This window comes from Aethalodelphis obliquidens, unplaced genomic scaffold, assembly GCF_003676395.1.
Source record: "Aethalodelphis obliquidens isolate GAN/ISIS:26980383/991018 unplaced genomic scaffold, ASM367639v1 scaffold116, whole genome shotgun sequence".
Lineage (NCBI taxonomy): Eukaryota > Metazoa > Chordata > Mammalia > Artiodactyla > Delphinidae > Aethalodelphis > Aethalodelphis obliquidens.
Genome location: NW_020838060.1, coordinates 501,990 through 523,673, shown reverse-complemented (window position 1 = coordinate 523,673; position 21,684 = coordinate 501,990). Strand labels below are relative to the sequence as shown.

At 48.6% G+C, this 21,684-nt stretch overlaps 2 protein-coding genes across 2 annotated transcripts; one reads left to right on the top strand and one right to left on the bottom strand.

Moving 5' to 3' along the window:
- The first annotated feature begins 442 nt into the window (after nucleotides 1–442).
- On the top strand, nucleotides 443–4,236 carry APH1A (aph-1A gamma-secretase subunit). The gene is made up of 7 exons (XM_027097610.1): nucleotides 443–945; nucleotides 1,503–1,673; nucleotides 1,840–1,913; nucleotides 2,150–2,272; nucleotides 2,426–2,553; nucleotides 2,975–3,098; nucleotides 3,437–4,236. Exons 1-7 carry the CDS (start codon nucleotides 449–451, stop codon nucleotides 3,499–3,501), a joined length of 1,182 nt encoding a protein of 393 aa, XP_026953411.1. The 5' UTR covers nucleotides 443–448; the 3' UTR covers nucleotides 3,502–4,236.
- A 329-nt stretch (nucleotides 4,237–4,565) lies between these two features.
- CA14 (carbonic anhydrase 14) lies at nucleotides 4,566–10,667 on the bottom strand. The gene is made up of 11 exons (XM_027097612.1): nucleotides 10,559–10,667; nucleotides 8,566–8,586; nucleotides 7,422–7,601; nucleotides 6,767–6,909; nucleotides 6,445–6,540; nucleotides 6,183–6,249; nucleotides 5,828–5,985; nucleotides 5,599–5,719; nucleotides 5,359–5,379; nucleotides 5,149–5,233; nucleotides 4,566–5,026 (listed from the first exon to the last, which is right to left on the bottom strand). The coding sequence occupies exons 1-11, from the start codon at nucleotides 10,611–10,613 to the stop codon at nucleotides 4,963–4,965; spliced, it is 1,011 nt and encodes a 336-aa protein (XP_026953413.1). The 5' UTR covers nucleotides 10,614–10,667; the 3' UTR covers nucleotides 4,566–4,962.
- Nucleotides 10,668–21,684: the final 11,017 nt, after the last annotated feature.

The window sequence follows — 21,684 nt, the reverse complement described above, 5'->3', positions numbered from 1 at the left end:
CGAATTGCTTTTTACAAACAACTTCAACTCCCGATTTTAACTCAAAATCCCCTCTAACCTTCCTAACATTGCTCTCCAGGCTCCTTTTACTTCCCTCTGATTCTCTTGTCATTATGGATGAAGGCTTCATTAGCGATACACTGTATTGCATGCTTCCTATACTAGCCTGTTCAAAGAGCTCCTACTTTTAAGTGTAACCTTCATCTCTTAGGCAGTAGCTCTAGCTCATTTCCTCTCATTCAAGTAAGAACAATACCCGTCCCTATCTCCCTGCACCCTCTATCCTGTGCTTTCTTTGTATTTGTCCTTTAGGTTCCAACAGGATCTTCCCCCCTCTGCAGCTCTTCAAGAAGCGTAGGATTGCTACCACCCTGCCCCATAAAATACCGAAAGGGAACAGCGACCAAAGTCGAACCGAACCAGGAAACTGGGCTCGGGCCCAGCCCACATGTTTAACCGTTTGGAGCCACTCCCAGGGCCGAGGTCCAGGAGGAGGGCAGGACTACAACTCCCAGCACGTCGTGAAGCCACGCCCCCGCCTCCGCAGCTCCGCCCCCGCGGGTTCTCCATTGGCCTCCAGGGGGTGGGGATTAGATGGGAGGTGGCCATGGGGCCGCGGCAGGGGTTTGTCCCCTCCTCGGCTTCCGTAGAGGAAGTCGCGCCGACCTGTATCTGGGGTTTCGGTGTCCCCGCCTTCCCGGGGGTCCGGGGTGACATTGCACCGCGCCCCTCACGGGGTCGCGTCGCCACCCCACGCGGACTCCCTGGCTGGCGTGCTTCATCCCTTCGCCTCTCTTGGCCGGGCCCCCACCTCGCCCCCAGCTGCCCAGCCATGGGGGCCGCAGTGTTTTTCGGATGCACTTTCGTCGCTTTCGGCCCGGCCTTTGCGCTTTTCTTGATCACTGTGGCAGGAGACCCGCTTCGCGTCATCATCTTGGTCGCGGGGTGAGTTAAGGGGTTGGGGAGACGCGGGAGGACGCCGAAGAGAGAGATCCAAAAGGGGCTGGAGGAACTGGGGCGAGCTGGGAGCCTGAGAGGGGGAGACAAGTCGGAGGTGAAGATTGGAGAGGGTCGAGTCAGGGATCTGGGTGATTCGCCCTTTCCCGCAGTTGGTTTCCGCCTTCCAGAGATCGCACAGATTCCTCCTATACTCCTCCTGCGACGTCCGAGGAGGCCCAAGGCGAAGACTTGGAAGGGGGCTGTGCTGACCTCGGCCGGCCTTAAGGGAGTATCCAGGAATGGATACCTCACCCTCCTGTCCTCCTACACTCTGGCTCTCATCATTCTGAAGACTCTTTAATCAGATTTCTTACCCTTTCCCTGCGTTCAGATCCCTACAAACTCCCTTGGTGGAGACACCTATCCTATCTCCTCCCTGTCTCCCTGGACAATCCGGAAGTCTAACTTCCACTTTTTATGCTGCAGCCTTGGTTGGTTCCCCTCTTTGATTTCCCTGGTTGCCCCCTACCCTTGCTTGTCTGATTGCCTTTGTCTTTCCTCAGGGCATTTTTCTGGCTGGTCTCCCTGCTCTTGGCCTCTGTGGTCTGGTTCATCTTGGTCCATGTGACCGACCGGTCGGATGCCCGACTCCAGTATGGCCTCCTGATTTTTGGTGCTGCAGTCTCTGTCCTTCTACAGGAGGTGTTCCGCTTTGCCTACTACAAGCTGCTTAAGTAAGGAGTTGGGGTGGTCTGGAGGGGAGAAGGGCAGAAGACTGAACTATAAGTGGGGCAGCCCTGGGTGGTGGTTTGAACGAGGAGGTACTAAGGGAAGATATTAGAGGGGAAGGCGATTCCTGCCCTCCCTCATGTTTCCCCTATCCCACCCACCCCACCCCAGGAAGGCAGATGAGGGGTTAGCATCGCTGAGTGAGGACGGAAGATCACCCATCTCCATCCGCCAGATGGCCTATGGTGAGCCAAGGGAGAGGGACTGGAGGAGGGAGTTGGACACTCCTCTCTCCCAGGGAAGTCTCTAAACATCCACATGTCCTAAGCGGCTTCTTGTTTTTCTTCATACCTGACTTCCAAGGAGAGGTGGTCTGGAGGGAGAGTAGGTGTGGGGGAACTGGGACTGGGAATGGGGAGGGATCACTGGTAATAAGGCTATAGTGATCTTTGACATTGATGAAGCCCTCCCTCCCCCCCAGTTTCTGGTCTTTCCTTCGGTATCATCAGTGGTGTCTTCTCTGTTATCAATATTTTGGCCGATGCACTTGGGCCAGGTGTGGTTGGGATCCATGGAGACTCACCCTATTACTTCTTGACTTCAGGTAAGGTCCACTTTCTTTCTTGCCTCCATGCCCCATTCATCCCTGACCCTGATTTGATTTATTGGCCTTCCCTGGGAGACTTCTTTGGCTCAACATCTCAGGAGGCTGGGAGAAGATGAGGGATGTATCTCATCCCCATCTCCCTCCCTGCAGCCTTTCTGACAGCAGCCATTATCCTGCTCCATACCTTTTGGGGAGTTGTGTTCTTTGATGCCTGTGAGAGGAGACGGTACTGGGCTTTGGGCCTGGTGGTTGGGAGTCACCTACTGACATCGGGACTGGTGAGTTGGGGACAGGGGCCTGAGTTAGAGAGAAAAGAACTTAATGGTGAGTGGGATGGAGGGGAAATATATTCTCACTTCTTAACATTTAAAAACTTACCTTGGGAGGAGGCAGAAAGGTGAGTCTTTAGACGTCTCTCACCTCAGCATCAATTGTATAACCTGCTCTGGGGATGCTCTAGGGAGGAGTTTGAATGGATTAGTCAAACTAATGCAGATGGCCTGAGGTGAGCAGGAGTGGCAGAAACCTCTGAGGGGGCTGAAAAATCACAAATGCCCTTAACTGTGATGATATCGGTGTTCTGAAGGACTGGGAGATTCGAGTGAGATACCTGGGGGAGATTTGGGTCAAAGGCACAAAGAGAATATGGGGATTAGAGGAAGAATCTAACCTCTTTTCTACTCTTTCCCCCATCCCCAGACATTCCTGAACCCCTGGTACGAGGCCAGCCTGCTGCCCATCTATGCAGTCACTGTTTCCATGGGCCTCTGGGCCTTCATCACAGCTGGAGGGTCCTTCCGAAGTATCCAGCGCAGTCTCTCGTGTAAGGACTGACTACCTGGACTGATCGCCTGACAGATCCCACCTGCCTGCCCACTGCCCGTGACTGAGCCCAGCCCTAGCCCGGGTCCATTGCCCACCATTCTCTGTCTCCTCGTCGGTCTATTCCACCACCTTCAGGGTTTTGCTTTGTCCACTCATGACCTTTAGTCTCTAGGCTTTACCAGGAGCAGTCTGGGTTCAGCCAGTCAGTGACTGGTGGGTTTGAATCTGCACTTATCCCCACCATCTGGGGACCCCCCCCCTTGTTGTCCAGGACTCCCCATGTGTCAGTGCTCTGCTCTCACCCTGCCCGAGACTCACCCCCATTCCCCTCTGCAGGCCGACGGCAGGAGGACAGTCGGGTGATGGTGTATTCTGCCCTGCGCATCCCACCCGAGGACTGAGGGAACCTTGGGGGGGACCCCTGGGCCTGGGGTGCCCTCCTGATCTCCTCGCCCTGTATTTCTCCATCTCCTGTTCTGGACAGTGCAGGTTGCCAAGAAAAGGGACCTAGTTTAGCCATTGCTGTGGAGATGAAGTCAATTGGAGGTTCAAGGGTAGACGAGCTCTGAGTTTCCCAGTACCCCCTCCCCAGACTGGATATCTTAAGTCTTTTTCTCAGGTCTGAGGGGAACCATTTCTGGTGTGATAAAGACCCCCAAATTGCCTTTTTCTTTTGAAGCAGGAGGAGGGAGGAAGTATGTGTTAATTCTCCTAACCTCCTTGGACTATATTTTCCCTCCTCAAATTGCTCCTTATGGCTGGGCTTATATCTATCCAGCTTTCCCCTTGGTCCCAGGCTTTGGGGGAAAGGAAGAAGTGCATGTTTGGGAACTGGTATTACTGGAACTAATGTTTCAACCTCCTTGACCACCAGCATCCCTCCTCTCCCCAAGGTGAACTGGAGGGTGCTGCGGGGAGCTGGCCCACTCCAGAGCTGCAGTGCCACTGGGGGAGTCAGCCTACCGTGACATCGCAGGGAAGGAGGGCAGATTTTTTTCTAGTTTTTAATTGGGGGATGTGGGGGGGGCGGGGAGGTTTTCTATAAACTGTATCATTTTCTGCTGAGGATGGCGTATCCCATCCTTTTAATCAAGGTGATTGTGATTTTGACCAATAAAAAGGACTTTATAATTGTGGGGGAACTTGGCTTTAAAAGGAGGGGATAACATGTTGATTGAGGTTTCTGCCCTCTCATGTCTCTTTTCCAACCTCCCTCCTAACCTGGCAACCTCTCGTTCCCTCCAAGCATAGCTTCGATACAAGGGCAGAAATCTGGGCTGGGGGTCTAACATGTCAGAAGCTCTGGGTTAAGCATTTTCCAGCAGTGGATCTCCCCTTCTCCAGGATTGGGGTAAAAGGAGTTACTCACCCATTCGTCCTTTTCCATACCCTTTGCCCACCTCTGCCATCTGAGGCATTAAGGAATTCTCCCATTCTCAAGAGCCCCCAAAGTAAGGCCAGAGGCGGGGTCGGCAAATTTAATTTCCTAATATATTGAGGGAAAAAAACATAGCAGCAGCAACCCTTTTTCCTAAGGGGAGATCTTGTACTATATCTCGGGACAGGGATACAGAGATGAGGGGGTGGGGGACTTTGGGGCACATCCCCAGCTTCCCCTACAACTAAACACAGTTCACCCTCTGCATTGTCAACATAGGGCTGTCCTTATCTACGTGTTTTGAGAGGCTGAAGGTTCTGTTCTTCCTTGAATGAGAGCCTGTCCATACCTCTGTGTAGGGGCTGTCTGGAGGAAGGAGGGATGTCAGCCTACTCCTACAGTATTTTCTGGCCAGTCCCTGCACCCCACTTTAGAAGCTCCCTGATAGGCGAGGGGAAGCCATCTGTGGTGACCGGGAAGGAGTCTATGCCTCGGTGGCTCGTGCTGAGGTGAAGACCACACTTTTCCGGTTTCCCAGTCTCTTCTTCCTGAAAGGGAGAATGGTTCGTGGAAATGGCTAATGTCCTAGGCGAAACAGATTCGAGGTGGAGTAGGCGAATGCTTTTCAATGCCAAAGAAAAGACTGGAGGAATGGAGAATAGGAACTCACCGAATCTTTCTAGCAATGAAATAAACAGCCAGCAGAAGGCAGAGACAGCCAACCAGGATTCCCACTCCCAGACTCAGCATTTCACCTGGGAGAGATAAAGGTGGAAGGTGTCAGCCTAAGACTAACATAGATATTGAGCTTTTCCCTAACTCACTGAGGAGAACCCTACCCTGCACTCCACCCCTCGATACATGGGTAGGCCTGTCTTACCTGTGGTATACAAGGATCCCACTGTAAGGGAAGAAAACTTGGGTCAGTGAGACTAGATCCCCACCCCAGTTGGGAGTAGCACACTGTGCCAGTACTCGGGGTTGGGGCATGGTTCCCAGTCCAAGCAAGTCCTGGAAATCCCTTCCCCTGTTAGCCTTCTTTTCCTTCCCAGGGGTTCCCTAGTTCCTGCCATTGAGTCCCCCAGTTTCCCGTCTCCTTTTCTGAGCCCTGTACAGTTACCTTGGATGAAAGAAGCAAAGACCGTTCGCTGATTGAGAGGCTGGGGGGCTCGGTAGTTCTGTACCAGGAGCTTAGAGGGCTCCTCTTCCGTGGAGAACAGTGTCTCTTGAAGCTTTTCCAGCTGAGAAGTAGAAGAGTGGGATTAAGGGACAAGTGGCACTCGCTCTCGGGAGTGGGAAAGGGTTTGAGGTTACAGCTATGTCTGCTGTCTCACCTCTCCACCACTCACCTGTCCTATTGAAATCTGGGCCCTTCGACTGAAGACCGTCCAGAGCACACTCTGGTAGCAGGGCGGTGTGGTGAGCGAGCCATTGTAACGGAAGTACTGCGCCAGCAGTGGGGGGAACAACTCTCTCAGGTTGAAGGGAGGCACTGAGGTCTTCTGATCTGGGCAAGAACAGACTAGGACTCATCTCCCTCTCACTGCACCCTCGCTTACCTAGACAGGGCTCCTAGAAGCGAACACCCTACCTACCTCCGGCCCCAACTCACTGCCTCGTTCCAGGCCTCTCAGGCCTTTTTGAGAAATTTCCCTGAAGCCTAATTAATGTTACTTTGTCTTAAGATAGCTTTTTAGGGCTCACCTTTATGCCTGATTTCATGCAAGTGACTCAGAATGTGTTCATAAGCTGGATTCTTAGTCTCACCCACCTGTATGGGGAGGAAAGGGTGAGAGAGTTCGGGATGAGTCCATGTTTGGAGTAAGACACTTGTGTATAGGATAAATAGCCAGAATGGGTTGCTGACTTGTCTTGGGAGGGCGACCAGCAGCACACATGGGCAAAATAGGACTGAGGGATGCAGAGGAGGTGGAGAGAGACCAAGGAGGGATTGGGGGCCACTGACCTCAATGAGGATGCCCAAGACAGCCAGGCCCTGAGGCCTCTGAGCAGCCTCACTTAAGCTTTCGTAGGAATCAGCATCATAATGTACGATGTGGAGCTGAGGGAGGGGAGAGGGAATTGAATCATTTAATGTTTCTCCACCACCCCCTCCCAAAAGCTTTTATCCTAGCCACCACCACCACCTCTAGCACGCCCTAAATCTGTCCCACAAAGTTTGCCCTTTTCCCCCAAGTATGACTTTCCCCAGTTTCCAGATCCTTCCTTTCCCCTGGCACCGACAGTGCCTACCACTGTGTCCTAATCCAGGCTTTGCTCCCTGGTACCTCTGCAGCTGTGGCTTCGCCATTGATCTGGTGCTCTGACCCCCCCAGGGATCCTTTCTGACCCCAGTGCAGGTGGAGCTGGGCAGCTACGTATTTTCGGGGAAGTCCTTCCAGATACAGGGTTGGGGGCAGAGAGAGTTGCACTGTGAGGGAAGGAGAGCGAGTTAGGGTTGGTGGACGAATGTGGATACGTTCCCACCCCTGGGTTGCCACCACTTTGGGGAGATTTGGCCAGCCTTTTCTGTCTCCCTGCACATCACCCACTTCTTCCCATAGGCCACTGCTTTTCTTTTTTCTTTTTGGCCGCGCCCTGCGTGTGGCATGTGGGATCTTAGTTCCCCGACCAGGGATCAAACCCATGCCCCCTTGCAGTGGGAGCTTGGAGTTTTAACCACTGGACCACTGGCTGGAAGTCCTAGCCACTGCTTTTCTCGTAAAGATCTAGTCAATGCTATGATGCTAACCCACCCATAAAACTTGATCTTACACATTCAGTTCCCACCTTTGGCTACAGTAGCCTGATCCCCATTCTCATGTCTCCAAATTTACAGATGAAACCTTCTGAGAATTTAGAAGTTAGGAGAATGCTTCTTCACTTCTGACTCCTAAGATTGGAACTGGAGCTTATATCTCCTTGGAGGCCTGGTCTTTTTACCTGTGTGGCCATTATTGTGCAGGTCCAAAGGCTCAGTGCCAGGCTCTTCATATCCATGGGGCTGCAGAGGTAGCAACTCAGGGTCAAAAGTCACACTGCCTGTCTGAATGTTGATGGGGGACTGGGCGTTGCTTCCACACTCAGGGTAAGAGGCTGGCCAGTGGTCTTGACCATGTGGACCTGGTGGGGGTTACCACAGACATCTGTCCTGTCCTCCAGCCCCTAACCACCCTTCAGCAACCCTTCACCCAGCTTTACCCGTGTGGAGGCAGAAATGCACTTCTCTCCACCCCAGGTGAAGCCCCCAGGTGTGCGGGGCTGGGTGAGCAAGGAGCCCCTCCTGGACTTGCTGCTGCAGTCCCTTCACCTACGCAGAGGCGGTGATGATTCCCCAGCTCTCCTGATGAACGGGGAGCAGTTGCTTTTACTTACTTGTCTTCTTGTTGGAAGACAAGAAAGCTAAATGAGAGGAAGAGGGGATGGATAGAAAGCCCGCATACCCAGAAAGGTGGGATTTGAGTAGGAGCAGGAAAACTGGGGAAATGAAATGGTCCTAGAGAGGTAGGGTCTCCTTGGGGCCCCCCTATCAGGTGGCCTTAAGATTCAGATCTGCTGACTTTCCATCATTCACTTCTTGCTTTCGCACTGGACCTTGCATTGACTCTGGAATTCGGTTTAAGTTATTAATCAGAAACGCAAAGGAATCGGGTTCCACCTCTGCCAGGGTCACAAACTGTCCTGCCGACCTCTTCCTCACCCCTGACCTCAAGCTCTGTCCCAATTCCAGATTCAGGTGGGGGTAGGATCCATCAGGATAGAAAGCGAGCCAGGAGGAGAATTGGCAGCTAAGCTTATGGCGCCTTTCCCCACCCAGTTCCCTTTCCACTCCAGCTCCCTCATTCCCGCACAGATTGACTGAGGACATAACTGGTTTTTCTGCTGAATCAGGGTGTGTGGGATTTGATTGTTAGAACAGCGTCTAGGAATCATATATGTGAAAGCTGGGGCATGGGGAGTCGGGGAAGGAAGGAGCGAGGGTGAGAAGCTGGAGGAAACCTCCCAACCCACGTGGCTAAGTCTTCCCGCCAGGTGAAGAGGTCCCAGTGGGAAAGGGGTGTCGGTAGGCCTTGGGTTCTGCTCTCACCGTCATATGTCCAGTGTTGACCTGCAAGGTAGAATAATTTGAGTTACAGCCAGCGCAGCCTGGGGCAGGGCCCTCCTCCACCCCGCCCCCCTTTCTCCTCCCTCTGCTCTACCACTTCCCAAAGGAAGCCCTGAAACTGGACACCTCGGTGGAAAGGTCGAGGGTGGGGGGGGGCCCTATTTAAAATCACCAACCAGGCTGTGCTTGTGCTCGCTGAGTAAAGGGGGAGGAGAAATGAAAAGAGATAAAGCCAGGAGACTAAAATTAACCTGGATCCAAATGTGCAAAATACCCAACCCTCACTTTTCTACAGCCTCTGCCAAGCCAATCTAACTCTTAGAAGATGGGGCTGAGGTGATGGTGTAGGGTTTGGAAGAAAGGGACTGGAACAAAGAGAGGGGCAAGGAGTTCAGCGTGGGCGGGCAGTGCTGCTGAGGGGAGAGGGCCATTATTCCTTTGCTTGGAAGCATTGCACGAAAGAAGGCACTGAGCTGTGAATTAACATTTAAGTTCCTCCTCTGGTCCCAGGAACTCTAAAGGAAACTTTCCCCATCACCAGGAACCTCTGCTCCCTAGATTCCCAGATGGCTGGGGAAGGTGGGAATCGGGCAGGGTCCACTCCACGTTGAGGGTAGTGGGTGGGCACAGGCCGCCAGGCTGGCAGGGACAAGGATGAAAGTGAAGCGTTGTGTGTGGAAAAGGGCACTGCCAGCTGGGTCACATGCCAGGCTCTCGTGCAGTCCTGTCTCCAGCTAAAAGGTCGGGGGCCTGCTGGTCCAGCTCTCACCCAGGGCCAAACTGCTTCAAGGGGAAAGGGAGGCCTTCCTGTGGGTTGTCTCTGCATTATTCAAACTGCTAGAAACTTTGGAGAAAAATTCTAACTTCCTCCCTGTCTCTCTCTCTCTCTCTCTTATTCCCTTAAACAAACCCCTCAGACTTCTAAGATATCCTTGATCTCATCGTTGGGCTCTTCTCCTGGCCCATCCCTTCGTTCAGACAATTCTGAAAAGCAGCGCAAGGGAGGGCTGGAGGCAGCCTCTCACTCACCAGCTCAGTGGGACACTTCAACAACTCGAATTCCCTGGTTCTGGGCAGGCTGAGAGCCTTGCCCTTCCCCTCCCACCAAATCCTCAGCACAGTAGTTTTACATCTCTTCCTCCTTTTCCCCAATTGGTTCCTTTCTCCTCAGGTGCAATTTACAACTCTCCTCGGCTGGGTGCCCCTCACCATCATCTTCTTTGTGTTCCCCTTCTGCCCTCTAGATACCCCCCTCATCCTGTTCTTCCAACAAATTTTAATTACACACCTGCTATGTGCTAGGCACAGGGATCACAAAAATGAGGGCTAGGGGTTCTGGGGACATTCCTGGAGCACCTCGGCCTGTTCCCCCTCAAGAGTCCATCCTCCTCTCCTGGGAGTTCCTGAAAGTCCTGTGTAAATTGTAAAGGGCCCAAGAGTGTTGACTGTTATTGCTACAGCTTTCAGGAAAAACCGGGAAATTAGTCGCCCCATAGAACCGAGAGGGGACTTTGGCCATGAGGTTCATAGTCAGGGATCAGGGTGTGAGTTTGGCAGTAGGCAGGAGTATTCCCCCCACCCCATCAGTCCTCTATCCTTTCACTCCAGGCCTCTTTGGCTCCCTAATTGGATGAGTTTGTAGATAAAGAAGACCAGGAGGGTTGCCTGGGACCAGGGCAGTGGGGGAACGAGCTCCGGAGAGAATTTGCAGCCTGCAAAGTGACTCCCGCAGTGTGTGTACACATCCTGACCCAGGCTAGTTTGCCCCCAACCCCACGAACAGCAAGGCTGGAATGGCAAAGGGAAAAGAAGGAAAGTGGTCTCCTCCCCAGTCCTGTCTTTTCCCCTGCATCCCTGAGCCTATTATTCCAGCCCTAGGCTTCCTCTTACACTCCTCCTCCTCCATTAAGCATGCATGGCAACATGTGTACATCAGCACACACAGACACACACACAGACATCCAGATGTACCTACCCCCGTTGGCAGCCAGGGTCCAAATCACCTCTAGCAGGAGCGTGAAGAACAACATGGTATCCCTGGAAGAAACACAAGGTACTGGGAGTTTGGGGACTAGAGGACTAGGGCAGGGAGAGGGGGGAAGAGAGGAGGGGAGAGAGAGAGGCGGAGGGGTGGGGGAGAGAGAAGAGAAGTTTCCTGGAGTTGAGTGTATTTATCTTTTTCTCTTGCTTTCTTTGTGCCTCTGCGGGCTTCCAGGGGATTTGGTTTTCAGTGGGGTACCGTGAGTTTCCGGGTTCCCAGGATAAATCTCTCTCTGCCTCTCTTTCTGCCCTCTCTTTTTTATCTCCCTCTGCAGTCTTCACTCCACTTGCTGGCCAGCTACTTCACAATTGCCTCCCGCTTTTAAGGTGGCTCTGGACGGGTGTACGTGGGGAGTGGGGACTGTCTGGGTTGTTGGCGAACAGCTCCTTAAATAGCCGATTAAGCATGCAGGATGGCCTCGCTCAGAGTGCAGCACAGCGGGTTTCGCAGGGGACCTGGCCCTGGCTCAGGAGCGCAGCTGGGGTGAGCTCTTCCTTCCTCTGCTATTCACACAGACACTGTTGAGAAGGGTGTCCCCTGGAATGGGCGGGGGCAGGAACGGAGGGTTTGGGGGTCCGATCCTCTGGGGTCCCATCCAGCTCCCTCAGGGGTTCTTATTCCCCATCTGGCTTCTCCTCTGAGGAGCAACTCCCTGGATGGTGTAGGGCAGATGGTGGGAGGACCCGTTCCCCACGCCCTGCAGAATGTGAGTGCCCTGGAATAGGAAGAGTGCAGAGTTAGGAGAGAGGTAAACGAGGAGCTGGGAGACTCAGGGTGCGGGTGGAGGGGAGGAAGTCAAGGACCAGAACGTGGGGTGTGGAAAATAAGGAAGAGAAGTGAGGCAAAGGGAATTCGTTTGGAGCGATCTCCTTCTCCTGCGCCTGTCACCACCGGCTTCCCACGGTGAGGCTGGGTCCACGTGCCTGTGTGGCCTGGGAGGGGGGTGGTTTTGTTTGCTGAATAAAGCCCATTTGTGTGCCCAGCGGGGGGCGGGGCTGCAGCAACACCCTGGAGAGACAGCGGCTCCAACTGTGAGGCCCAGCCATCTCCCTCCCCAGGGAGCCCAGATCTAGGGCGGCTTTTGTCACCAAAGAGGACACTGACCCCTGGCACGGTGGCCAGGGCAGGAGGAGAGACGGGGTGACCTTAGAAACAATCACTACCACCATCAGAAAAAAGGCGGACTCCAGGGCAAGAGAGGGGAGGGAGCAGAGAGAGACCATGTGATCCTGTTGGAGTGGAAGAGGGGCCCAGGGTCTTCCCTCCTGTCCAACAAAGGGCTGAGGCAGGACTTTTGGGACTGAGTGAAACCTGCCACCAGAGAACTGGGCAAGTGGAGCATAGAGGCTGCCGAGTCTCAGGAATGTGGGCTGGTGTTTGTTCCCCCACGGGACTGGAAATCCCGATTGGAATGTACATCCTAAATCCCTCACTACAGAACGTGAAACCCAAAGATAACTTCAGGCCAGACTTTGAAATCTCTTTTTCCTGATACCCTTCACCGGAGTCACAGCCAGAAAGATGCACCCGTTTGAGCTCCTTCTGCCCTCCTTGCTTCTGCCAAGTAGCAATAAATAGCCAAAACAAAGGGAGCGGAGGCTAAATAAGGGTGCAGGATAAAAGCCAAGTGAACAGAATAATGCATCTGCTAGATCATCAGCCCCTGCAGAGGCAGGAGCCTACCATGCTTTTCTGTCCACTGTGGTTGATCTGCAAAGCAAAGCCATTTTGCAGATGTCATTTCCTTTTTAATTCTTTCATCACCCTCCAAATTACTTTTCCCTTACAGATAAGTTTTATGTTTCAATGTTCCCCCAAAGCCCCACTCATCCCATCTAAGAAGAAGAAAAGGCTTAAAGTGTAAATTATACTTCCTGGGAATCAGGACAGTTAACACAGAGGAACAGAAAAAAGAAAGAAAGCAGAGACATCTTTTGCAAGGTAGGAAAGAAGAGGCCCGGACAGAATGACCTCTGCCAGGACAGAGTTCCCCTGGAGTGTCTGGGGCTGTGATGCAGCCTCCCAAGGTAGGTAACGTGTCTTACCAGGCGCCACCTCCTGGTTGTCTATGAATTTTTTAATTTTTAAAGTTTCAATTCAAAATGTTTTGTGTGTGATTCCTTCTGGGAAGTGTTTCACTACTGGTGGGCTTTGGCATTTTGCCTACACAACTGAATAATGTTTCACAAAGATGTCTTAGCCCCAAATCAGCATCTTCCCACTTCTGAGTGAGCAGTCCCTCCAGGCCCTCATGCTTCCCAAAAGGACGAAGGCCCTGGTATCTAGGAGAGAGGGGGAAAGGAGGCAAACTCCAGGCACTTGCCTTTATTTATTTATTTTTTAAAATTTTTATTGGAGTTACCTTTATTTTTACCTTTGGCTTTACTGTGGATATTCCTGTTGTCACCAGGCTGATTTGGAGTAGTGTCAGGAGGACCCCTACATGTTAAAATAAAAAAACGCCCCCACAGTTGCTACTCAAACTCTGACGCCTTTGTTTTAATTCCTACTTCTCCCTCTAGCCCTTTGCTCACTCTGGGGTTGGCTGAAACCCTGCTAAAACCAAGTTCTGCTGCCTTCTGGCGCCATCTCCTGTCCTTCCAAATGCAGTGAAATATGAACCAGTCAGAGAGTCAAAGGTATCCAAGTGTGGTGACTTTTGGGTTTGTTTCTTCTTGCCTTGTTTTATTTATTTATTTACTCGGCTGTGCCGGGTCTTAGTCGCGGCACGTGGGATCTTTGTTGTGGCATGCATGTGAGATCTAGTTCCCTGACCAGGGATCGAGCTTGGCCCCTCTGCATTGGGAGCGTGGAGTTTTAAGCACTGGACCACAACGTAAGTCCCAAGGGTTTGTTTTTTTCTTAAGAGGTCCTTTTTTTTCTTTTTAATAAATTTATTTATTTATTTATTTTTGGCTGCGTTGGGTCTTCCTCTAGCTGCGGCGAGCGTGGGCTACTCTTCGTTACGGTGCATGGGCTTCTCATTGCGGTGGCTTGTTGCAGAGCACGGGCTCTAGGCGCGTGGGCTTTAGTAGTTGTGGCACGCAGCCTCAGTTGTTGTGTCTTGAGGGCTTCAGTAGTTGTGGCTCACGGGCTCTAGAGCGCAGGCTCAGTAATTGTGGTGCACGGGCTTAGTTGCCCCGCGGTATGTGGGATCCCGGACCAGGGCTCGAACCCATGTTCCCTGCATTGGCAGGCTGATTCTTAACCACTGCTCCACCAGGGAAGTCCCTTAAAGGGTCCTTTCTTAAAAGGATATTTAAACTTACTAAATACGGTAAATAGTCTAAAACACCTTGCAGTAACCCACTAAGTGCTCTGAGTTTGTGTGGTGGGGAATATGAGAGTTCAGCGAGGGAGGGAGGCAGATCAAAAGGAAAGAGGAATGGTCAACACAGAAATTTGCTCAAACAGTACAGGTGGTGACTAACTGCCTAGAAGAGAGAATCGATGAGGAGACAGAATTAGATGGATTCAGTTTCCTAAAAGGGCAAGCAACTTTGCGCCGTGAGTAACATAGTAACACAGAGTAGTAACATAGAGTAACATAGTAACATAGAGATAGTCTATTTTGATAATCGCATTTATTATCACACGCTTGTCTTCTAACACACTGGTACTGAAGGCCCTTAAGCAAACACAAAAGCTTTCAAGAATTAAAGTCAAAGTAATTTGGGGGAGGGGCTGGTCAGAACTCTGGATCATTTTCTCGGTTTTCCAGTTCACATCGCATGACAGATGCAGTATGAGAATCTTGTAGACAGAAGACAGGTCAAAGTTTGTGGTCTGAAATGTTGCAACTTTAATTAAAAAGGAGTAACTTTGTGTCATGCATTGATTCCATGCTCAGAACACTGCCTGGTACATAAATATTTGCTGATTGAATGAATGAGTCTAGTCACTGGAATATTTATTTACTTTCTTTCTGCCTTTTCCCAGAATTTTAGGCCAGGAGGGTCCTCAGGCATCATTTCAACTCTCTTGTTATACCCTATAAAGACTGAGTTTTGAAGGATTTATGGATTCTCCCATGGCTAGTCATAGAGCTGCTAAGCTAAACCAGAAAAAGGACATAGGCGCCATTGAACTTTCTCTTTTTGGTTTTCAAACGTCATTGTACATCAGAATCACCTGGAAAGCCTGTTAAAATTCGGATTTCTGGGCCTCTGACCCAAGGTTTCTGATTCTGTAGGTTTGGAGTATGTCCAGAGATTTGCATTTTTTGATAGGTAAAAAGTAGATTTATTAATAACGCTTTGTAAAGAGGTTGGAGGAAAATGGGGCACAAGAGGATGGTCATGTCCCAGGTCTTGGGCAAGTTCCTGGGACAGGCTGCCAAGTGAGGGTCCTTGGCTTCACTCAGGAAAGAATTCAAGAGGGATTCTTGAATCCCTGAAAGTGAAAGCAGAGAGACACATTCCATAGGCAGAATGTGGTCCTTCTCAGAAGGTGAGAACGGCCCAGAGACTTGCATTTCTAATAGGTCCCCTGGTGACCTGTTAGATGGTACTGGTCTGAGGGCCCACACTTGAGAATCAGTGCTCTACACCTATTGGAGGAGCAGAGGTGGTAAGGAGTTTGCTTTTTCTTTCTTTTTTTTGCCGCACGGCCTGGCTTGATCTTAGTTCCCCAGCCAGGGATTGAACCTGGGCCACGGAAGTGAAAGCACCAAGACCTAACCACTGGACTGCCAGGGAATTCCCAGGAGTTTGCCATTCTTTGTAGAGATTCCAGCCATCTGGAGTTGTTCTTGCCGTCCCTTCTGCAAAGGTTAGCGACAATACTTTCACTAGTTTACAAACATATATTGAGTACTTCTAGGTGCTAGGCAACATGGTAGGCCCTAGAAAGAAAAAATTAATGACATAATCCCAGCCCTCAAGAACTTCACAATCTCTTTAGGGGATGCAGATACCTTACCCAATTACTAGAATACAACAGTGAGAAGTTCTAAATAGTGGTAGAACAAAGTGTTATGTGAACCAAGGGGGGTGGACAATTGGCAGTGAGATTTTCTTTAGCTGATGTCAACAATCTTTCCACAGGATGGGTGCGTAACCAGGGCCTATAGTTATATATGAGAACATAAAAAGTGCACTCCACAGCAGGCAGACCCATGCTTCACTGTCTCTGAGATGACGCCAAAGGATACGTTATGTCAAAGCAGGATTCTCCTTAGTATATTTAATAAACTGCTTCCTCTGCAAGGAAGGATATCATGGTGCCCTGGAATTATAATAATTTGTTCCATCTACTCTGGTGGCCTCCTCATTCTGCCTGACTTCTCCCTTTTCTTTTTATTCTCTACCATTCATCTAACTCAAATGAAGGTTGTGTTCCAACCCAAGCAAAAGACAGTAACACTTATGCCACTTCCCTTCAATAGTGAGAAGATTCTAGTTAAAGATATTTTTCTTTGTTTTTTAAAGAATTGTTATGTCTGAATTGCTATAGGAATAGGAATCAGATGATAATATAGCAAAATATTGTGACGATGGTAGCTTATTACTGGTTTAATCATCCCCCAAATAAGAAGTCTGTTCTCAGATCAGATTGTGACAAATGATTTGGGTTTTCTTTGAAACCTTAAAGGAAAAGAGCTTGCTGTGCTTTCATCGACATTTTATTTGCTTCAAAATATCTATACTTTTTTTTAAAAAAAGAGCATGAGGGCTTCCCTGGTGGCGCGGTGGTTGAGAGTCCGCCTGCCGATGCAGGGGACACGGGTTCGTGCCCCGGTCCGGGAGGATCCCACGTGCCGCAGAGCGGCTGGGCCCATGAGCCATGGCCGCTGAGCCTGCGCGTCCGGAGCCTGTGCTCCGCAACGGGAGAGGCCACAACAGCGAGAGCCCCGCCTACCGCAAAAAAAAAAAAAAGAGCTTGAGTCTTGAAAGGTAAAGTGGCTTGGCTGGGGTCATGTAGAAATATTACTAGGACAAAGCAGCAGGCTCTGACAGACCCACCACTCAAAATGTAAGATACTTTAAAAACAAAACCAAAAACCTTTAAAGGAAACAGATGACATTTTTGACTCTGGCTGCTTCTGCCTCAGTTAATTCCCTGTAGCTGGTGGGGAGTCATTGCTTTGAGGAGGAAATACAAATACAAAACCAACAAACCTTTTTTTTTTTTTTAAAGGTTCGAGTCATTTGTAAGGCAATACCTGCAAAAGTGAAATGCAGTTATTTATGAGCTCATAGATCCTGCATTCTCCCCATTTTTCTACCATCAAACATGCTTATTGTTTCATGTATTACATATATTTTATTTAAATAGCACCATCACTGGCTGGTTACAAATCCATGCACATTGGCAAGAATTTCTTTTTGTTCCTTTTTTAAAAAATAAAAAGGAAATGTTGGAGTTGGCTCCAGAATGGTAGAGAATATCAGATCTTAGCAATGGCTTGTCACTTTTCCTCTTAATTATTATTTTACAATATACAAATAATACCTGATTATTTTAAGGAAAAGAGAAGATTCCAAAAAGCAAAAAAGAAAAATAACATCACTCAAAATTCTCCTAATTAGAGATAACCACTGTTACCATTCTACTAACTTACAATCTTTTTTCTATGACGCTATATCTAAATGCATATATTTTGTGTGTATAAATATTATTTTTTTTACAAAAATAGGACCAAGCTATATACATAATGGGCCTATAACCTTTTTTCTTGACACTACTTTGTGAACATTCTTCTATGTCAATAAATATATATCCCTGTCAGCAATTTAAACTGCATAGTATTGTATAGTAGAAACCCAATGTGTTTAACTAATCCTCTGCCTTTGGACTGGTAGGTGTTTTTCATTTTTTAAAAAATTTTTACCTATGACAAACAATACTTCAATCAGAATATTCTTGTTCATATATATTTACACATTTGTCCAACTCTTTCCTAGAAGTAGAATTGAAAGAGGGTGTATACTTTTCAAAAAAACTCTTTATTTTGAAAAATTTCAAACTCATTCCTTTTGTTAAAGTCAGGTTTCTGGAGGTGTAATTTACATGGGGTAAAATTCACCCTTCTTTTTTTTGCGGTACGCGGGCCTCTCACTGTTGTGGCCTCTCCCATTGCGGAGCACAGGCTCCGGACGCGCAGGCTCAGCGGCCATGGCTCATGGGCCCAGCTGCTCCGTGGCATGTGGGATCTTCCCGGACCAGGGCACGAACCCGTGTCCCTTGCATCGGCAGGCGGGCTCTCAACCACTGCACCACCAGAGAAGCCCCACCCTTTTTAGTGTAGAGTTCTATGAGTTTTGACAAATGCATAAAGCCGTGTAACCACCATCATAATCAGGACATCACCCTGTCCCGGACATAATTCCTGATCTGTTTCTCACCCTATAAGTTTGCCTTTTCCAGAATGTCTTATGTATTAAATTATACAGCATGTAGCCTTTTGAGTCAGGTTTCTTTCACTCAGCATTCATTCATGTTGTTGCGTATCAGGAGTTTGCTTCATTTTACTGCTGAGTTTTTCTGTTATACAGTTGTACACAGTTGGTTTATCCATTCACTAGTTGAAGAATATGTGGGCTGTTTTTAGTTTTCAGGAACCACAAGTAAAACCACTATAAACATTCAAGTACAGGTTTTTGAGTGGACGTATGTTTTTATTGTTCTTAACTAAATACCTAGTGCTGGGTCGTGTGGTAAGTGTATGTTTAACTTTGTGAAAACTGCCAAACTGTTCTTCATAGTGTTTTTTATTCCCACCAGCAGTGTTTGAGAGCTCTGGTTGCTCCAGCACTTGATACAGTCAGTTGAAAAAAAAGTAGCCAATCTAATAGGTGTGTAGTGATATTTCATTTTGGGTTTAATTTGGGGTGTGTACTATTTATTTATTTTTGGCTTTGTTGGGTCTTCGTTGCTGTGCGTGGGCTTTCTCTAGTTGCGGCGAGCGGGGACTACTCTTCGTTGCGGTGTGCGGGCCTTTCATTGCGGTGGATTCTCTTGTTGTGGAGCACAGGCTCTAGGTGTGTGGGCTTCAGTAGTTGTGGCATGAGGGCTCAGTAGTTGTGGTTCGCGGGCTTTAGAGCACAGGTTCAGTAGCTGTGGCACATGGGCTTAGTTGCTCCGTGGCATGTGGGATCTTCCCGAATCAGAGCTCAATCCCATGTTCCCTGCATTGGCAGGCGGATTCTTAACCACTGCGCCACCAGGGAAGCCCTGTTTCTTCTGTTTTAGCCCTATGCTCACCCTCATCTTCAAGGATTCTTAGTGTTTCCAAATTCAAAATCTTTGTGGGGTTCTACAGTATAAATCAGTTTGTCTCTCAATCTCCTGCAGGCAGTAAGGTTTCAACTTTCTCCTCTCTGCTAAGACAATTACCTCTAGTCTAATGGGGTCTCTGAGGGGGTCCCAATAATAGCATTCCTTCTTTGTGCAAGCATCCTGAACAAGTTGAGAAATAAAGCAAAAAGTAAATATGGAGGTCAACATATCTCCTTTGTTACTGTTGGAGGCCAGATTGGAGGATGCAGCTTAGTTTGACAGTCAGTGGGCCTGCTAACTGTACCCCAGAATCAGGCAGCCTGGATTGGGGCAGACCTCAGTGTGGAGGAACACAGCAGAATGTGTGTTCTGATGAACAGGCTCTCTCTCCCAGGAGCACAGAGGATGGAAGGAAGTGGAATACTCCACTTAGGGTAGATGAACAAAGGACTGGGAGAGGCCCAGCTGTACTAACTGAGCTCTTTTTTTTCAAGAAGGAAAACATCAGAAGTGAGGAGAAAGCCTTTCTGAACTACATGGTTCATCAGCTTCACAGATTCCATAATTTTGTTGGGCTCTCTCATCAACTGTCTTCTACTTGTTCAGTCTCTTTGTCATTTTGGGTTTAAGTTTATTCCTTCAAAGTCATTTTAGTAGGTTTGGGAAGGAATGGAGGTAAGTATGTACTATATTAAATTCTCCATGTTTAACTAGAAGTTTCAAGTTATTTTTTGAAAGTTACCTTGTTATCAAGGTTACACATTTTTTTTAAGGTAACTATTATCTGTGCTACTGGAGAAATGCAATGATGCAATAATTCTTAGAGTGCAAAATCTCTAAATCATTTCTATTTGATATTGCAATATAGATTTATTTCTAGGAGACTTACTCTCCCAATTTTGTTTTACTTTGACTAATGTTAAAACTGTTTTGTACTCCCTTTGTACACCTCATAAAGAGGTGACTCAAACTGGGGAATATCAACCTAGAATTTTATCCTTTTGCAGATATTTCCTAGAATTTGGTATTCATACAGCAAAACTCAAGAGTTTATTGTAATGGTATGCTTCCCTTTTCACCACTCACTGAAAATCCCTACAGAGAAAAGGTTCCCAAATTAAAGAAAGAATGAGATTGGAAAAAACCTGGAAAATGTGTGGCAGTTCAATCATTTTATAGTATTCATGGTGCCAATCAAACCCTTTTCTCAAAAAAAATCTGATAAATATCTTCAACTAAATTAAAATTTAGTGGAGTTCTTACATCTCAACAGGGGTCATAAGATTGAATATCTATGTGTGGCATTTTGGGCATTAATGGGGTAAGAATATTTTAGGGAGCAGAACATTTTGTGTACATGAATTAAACAGGATTATAATGGTCACCTTCGGAAAACGATGTGAACTTTGATCAGAGGAACCGGGTTTCAGATTCATCTTCACAAAGCACTAATCGTAGGACCTTGAGTGTATCCCTAGTTTTGCTATTGTTTAGTTATCCATTGCTAACAAATCACCTCAAAACTGAGTAGTTTAAAATAACAACCGTGGGGCTTCCCTGGTGGTGCAGTGGTTGAGTGGTTGAGAATCCGCCTGCCAATGCAGGGGACGTGGTTCAATCCCTGGTCCAGGAAGATCCCACATGCCGCGGAGCAACTAAGCCCGTGTGCCACAACCACTGAGCCTGTGCTCTTGAGCTCGCGAGCCACAACTACTGACCCCGCGTGCCGTGGCTACTGAAGCCCACATGCCTACAGCCCGTGCTCTGCAACGAGAAGCCACTGCAATGAGAAGCCCGTGCACGGCAATGAAGAGTAGCCTCTGCTCGCTGCAAGTGGAGAAAGCCTGCGTGCAGCAGCGAAGACCCAACACAACCAAAAAAAACAAAAAAAAAAAACAAAAAAAACCCCACAACAACAACTGTGCTGGGAACTCCCTGGTGGTCCAGTGGTTAGGACTTGGTGCTTTCACTGCCAGGCCCAAGTTCAGTCCCTGGTCAGGGAACTAAGATCCTGCAGGCCGTGCGGTGTGGCCGGAAAAAAAAAAACCAAAACCATGCTTTATTTACTTAAGATTCTGAAATTTGGGCAGGGCATGGTAGAATGGCTCATCTCCACTCCACATGATGTTGGCTGGGACAGCTTGACAAGGGCTGGACGATCCAAGATGGCTTCACTCACATGGCTGGGACCTCCACGGGGGTGGCTGGGACAGCTTGGGGGATGTCTGGGCTCTCTTTCTCTTTATAGTCTCTCATCCTCTAGGGCCTCTCTCTAAATATGGCCTCTCTCTCCAGCAGCCTAGTTGAACTTCTTTATTTGAGAACTGATCCCTAAGAGAGCAAAAACAGAAAATACCAGGCCTCTTAAGGGCTAGGCCCAGAACTTGCACAGTGTTATTTCCACTACATTCTATTGGTGAAAGCAAATCACAAAGCTATCCCAGATTCAACGGGAGGGGAAATACACTCCACTTCTTGATGGGATGAGTGCCATATATGCACAGGGTGGGAGAAATCGTCCATGGCCATCTTTGGAGACAATTTACCCCACCATTTAGCCACAATAAACTTCCTTTTTTTCCTTTGGAAAGGTAGCTCATTTTAGATAGTTATAGATATAGGTATAGATATAGATATAGAGATATATAGCCCTTAACTCTAAGATCCTATACAAATATAACAACTTACTTTGCCTTGACGGGTGTTGACCTGGAAGCTTTTCACAGAATATTAGCACAATGAGCCTGTAGAATTGTTCATATTCTTTGAGTATTGATCATCTATCCTGGTGCCAAGAGGGGCAGTAGCGACCCTGTTGGATGGTTTTCTGGGATTTCTCA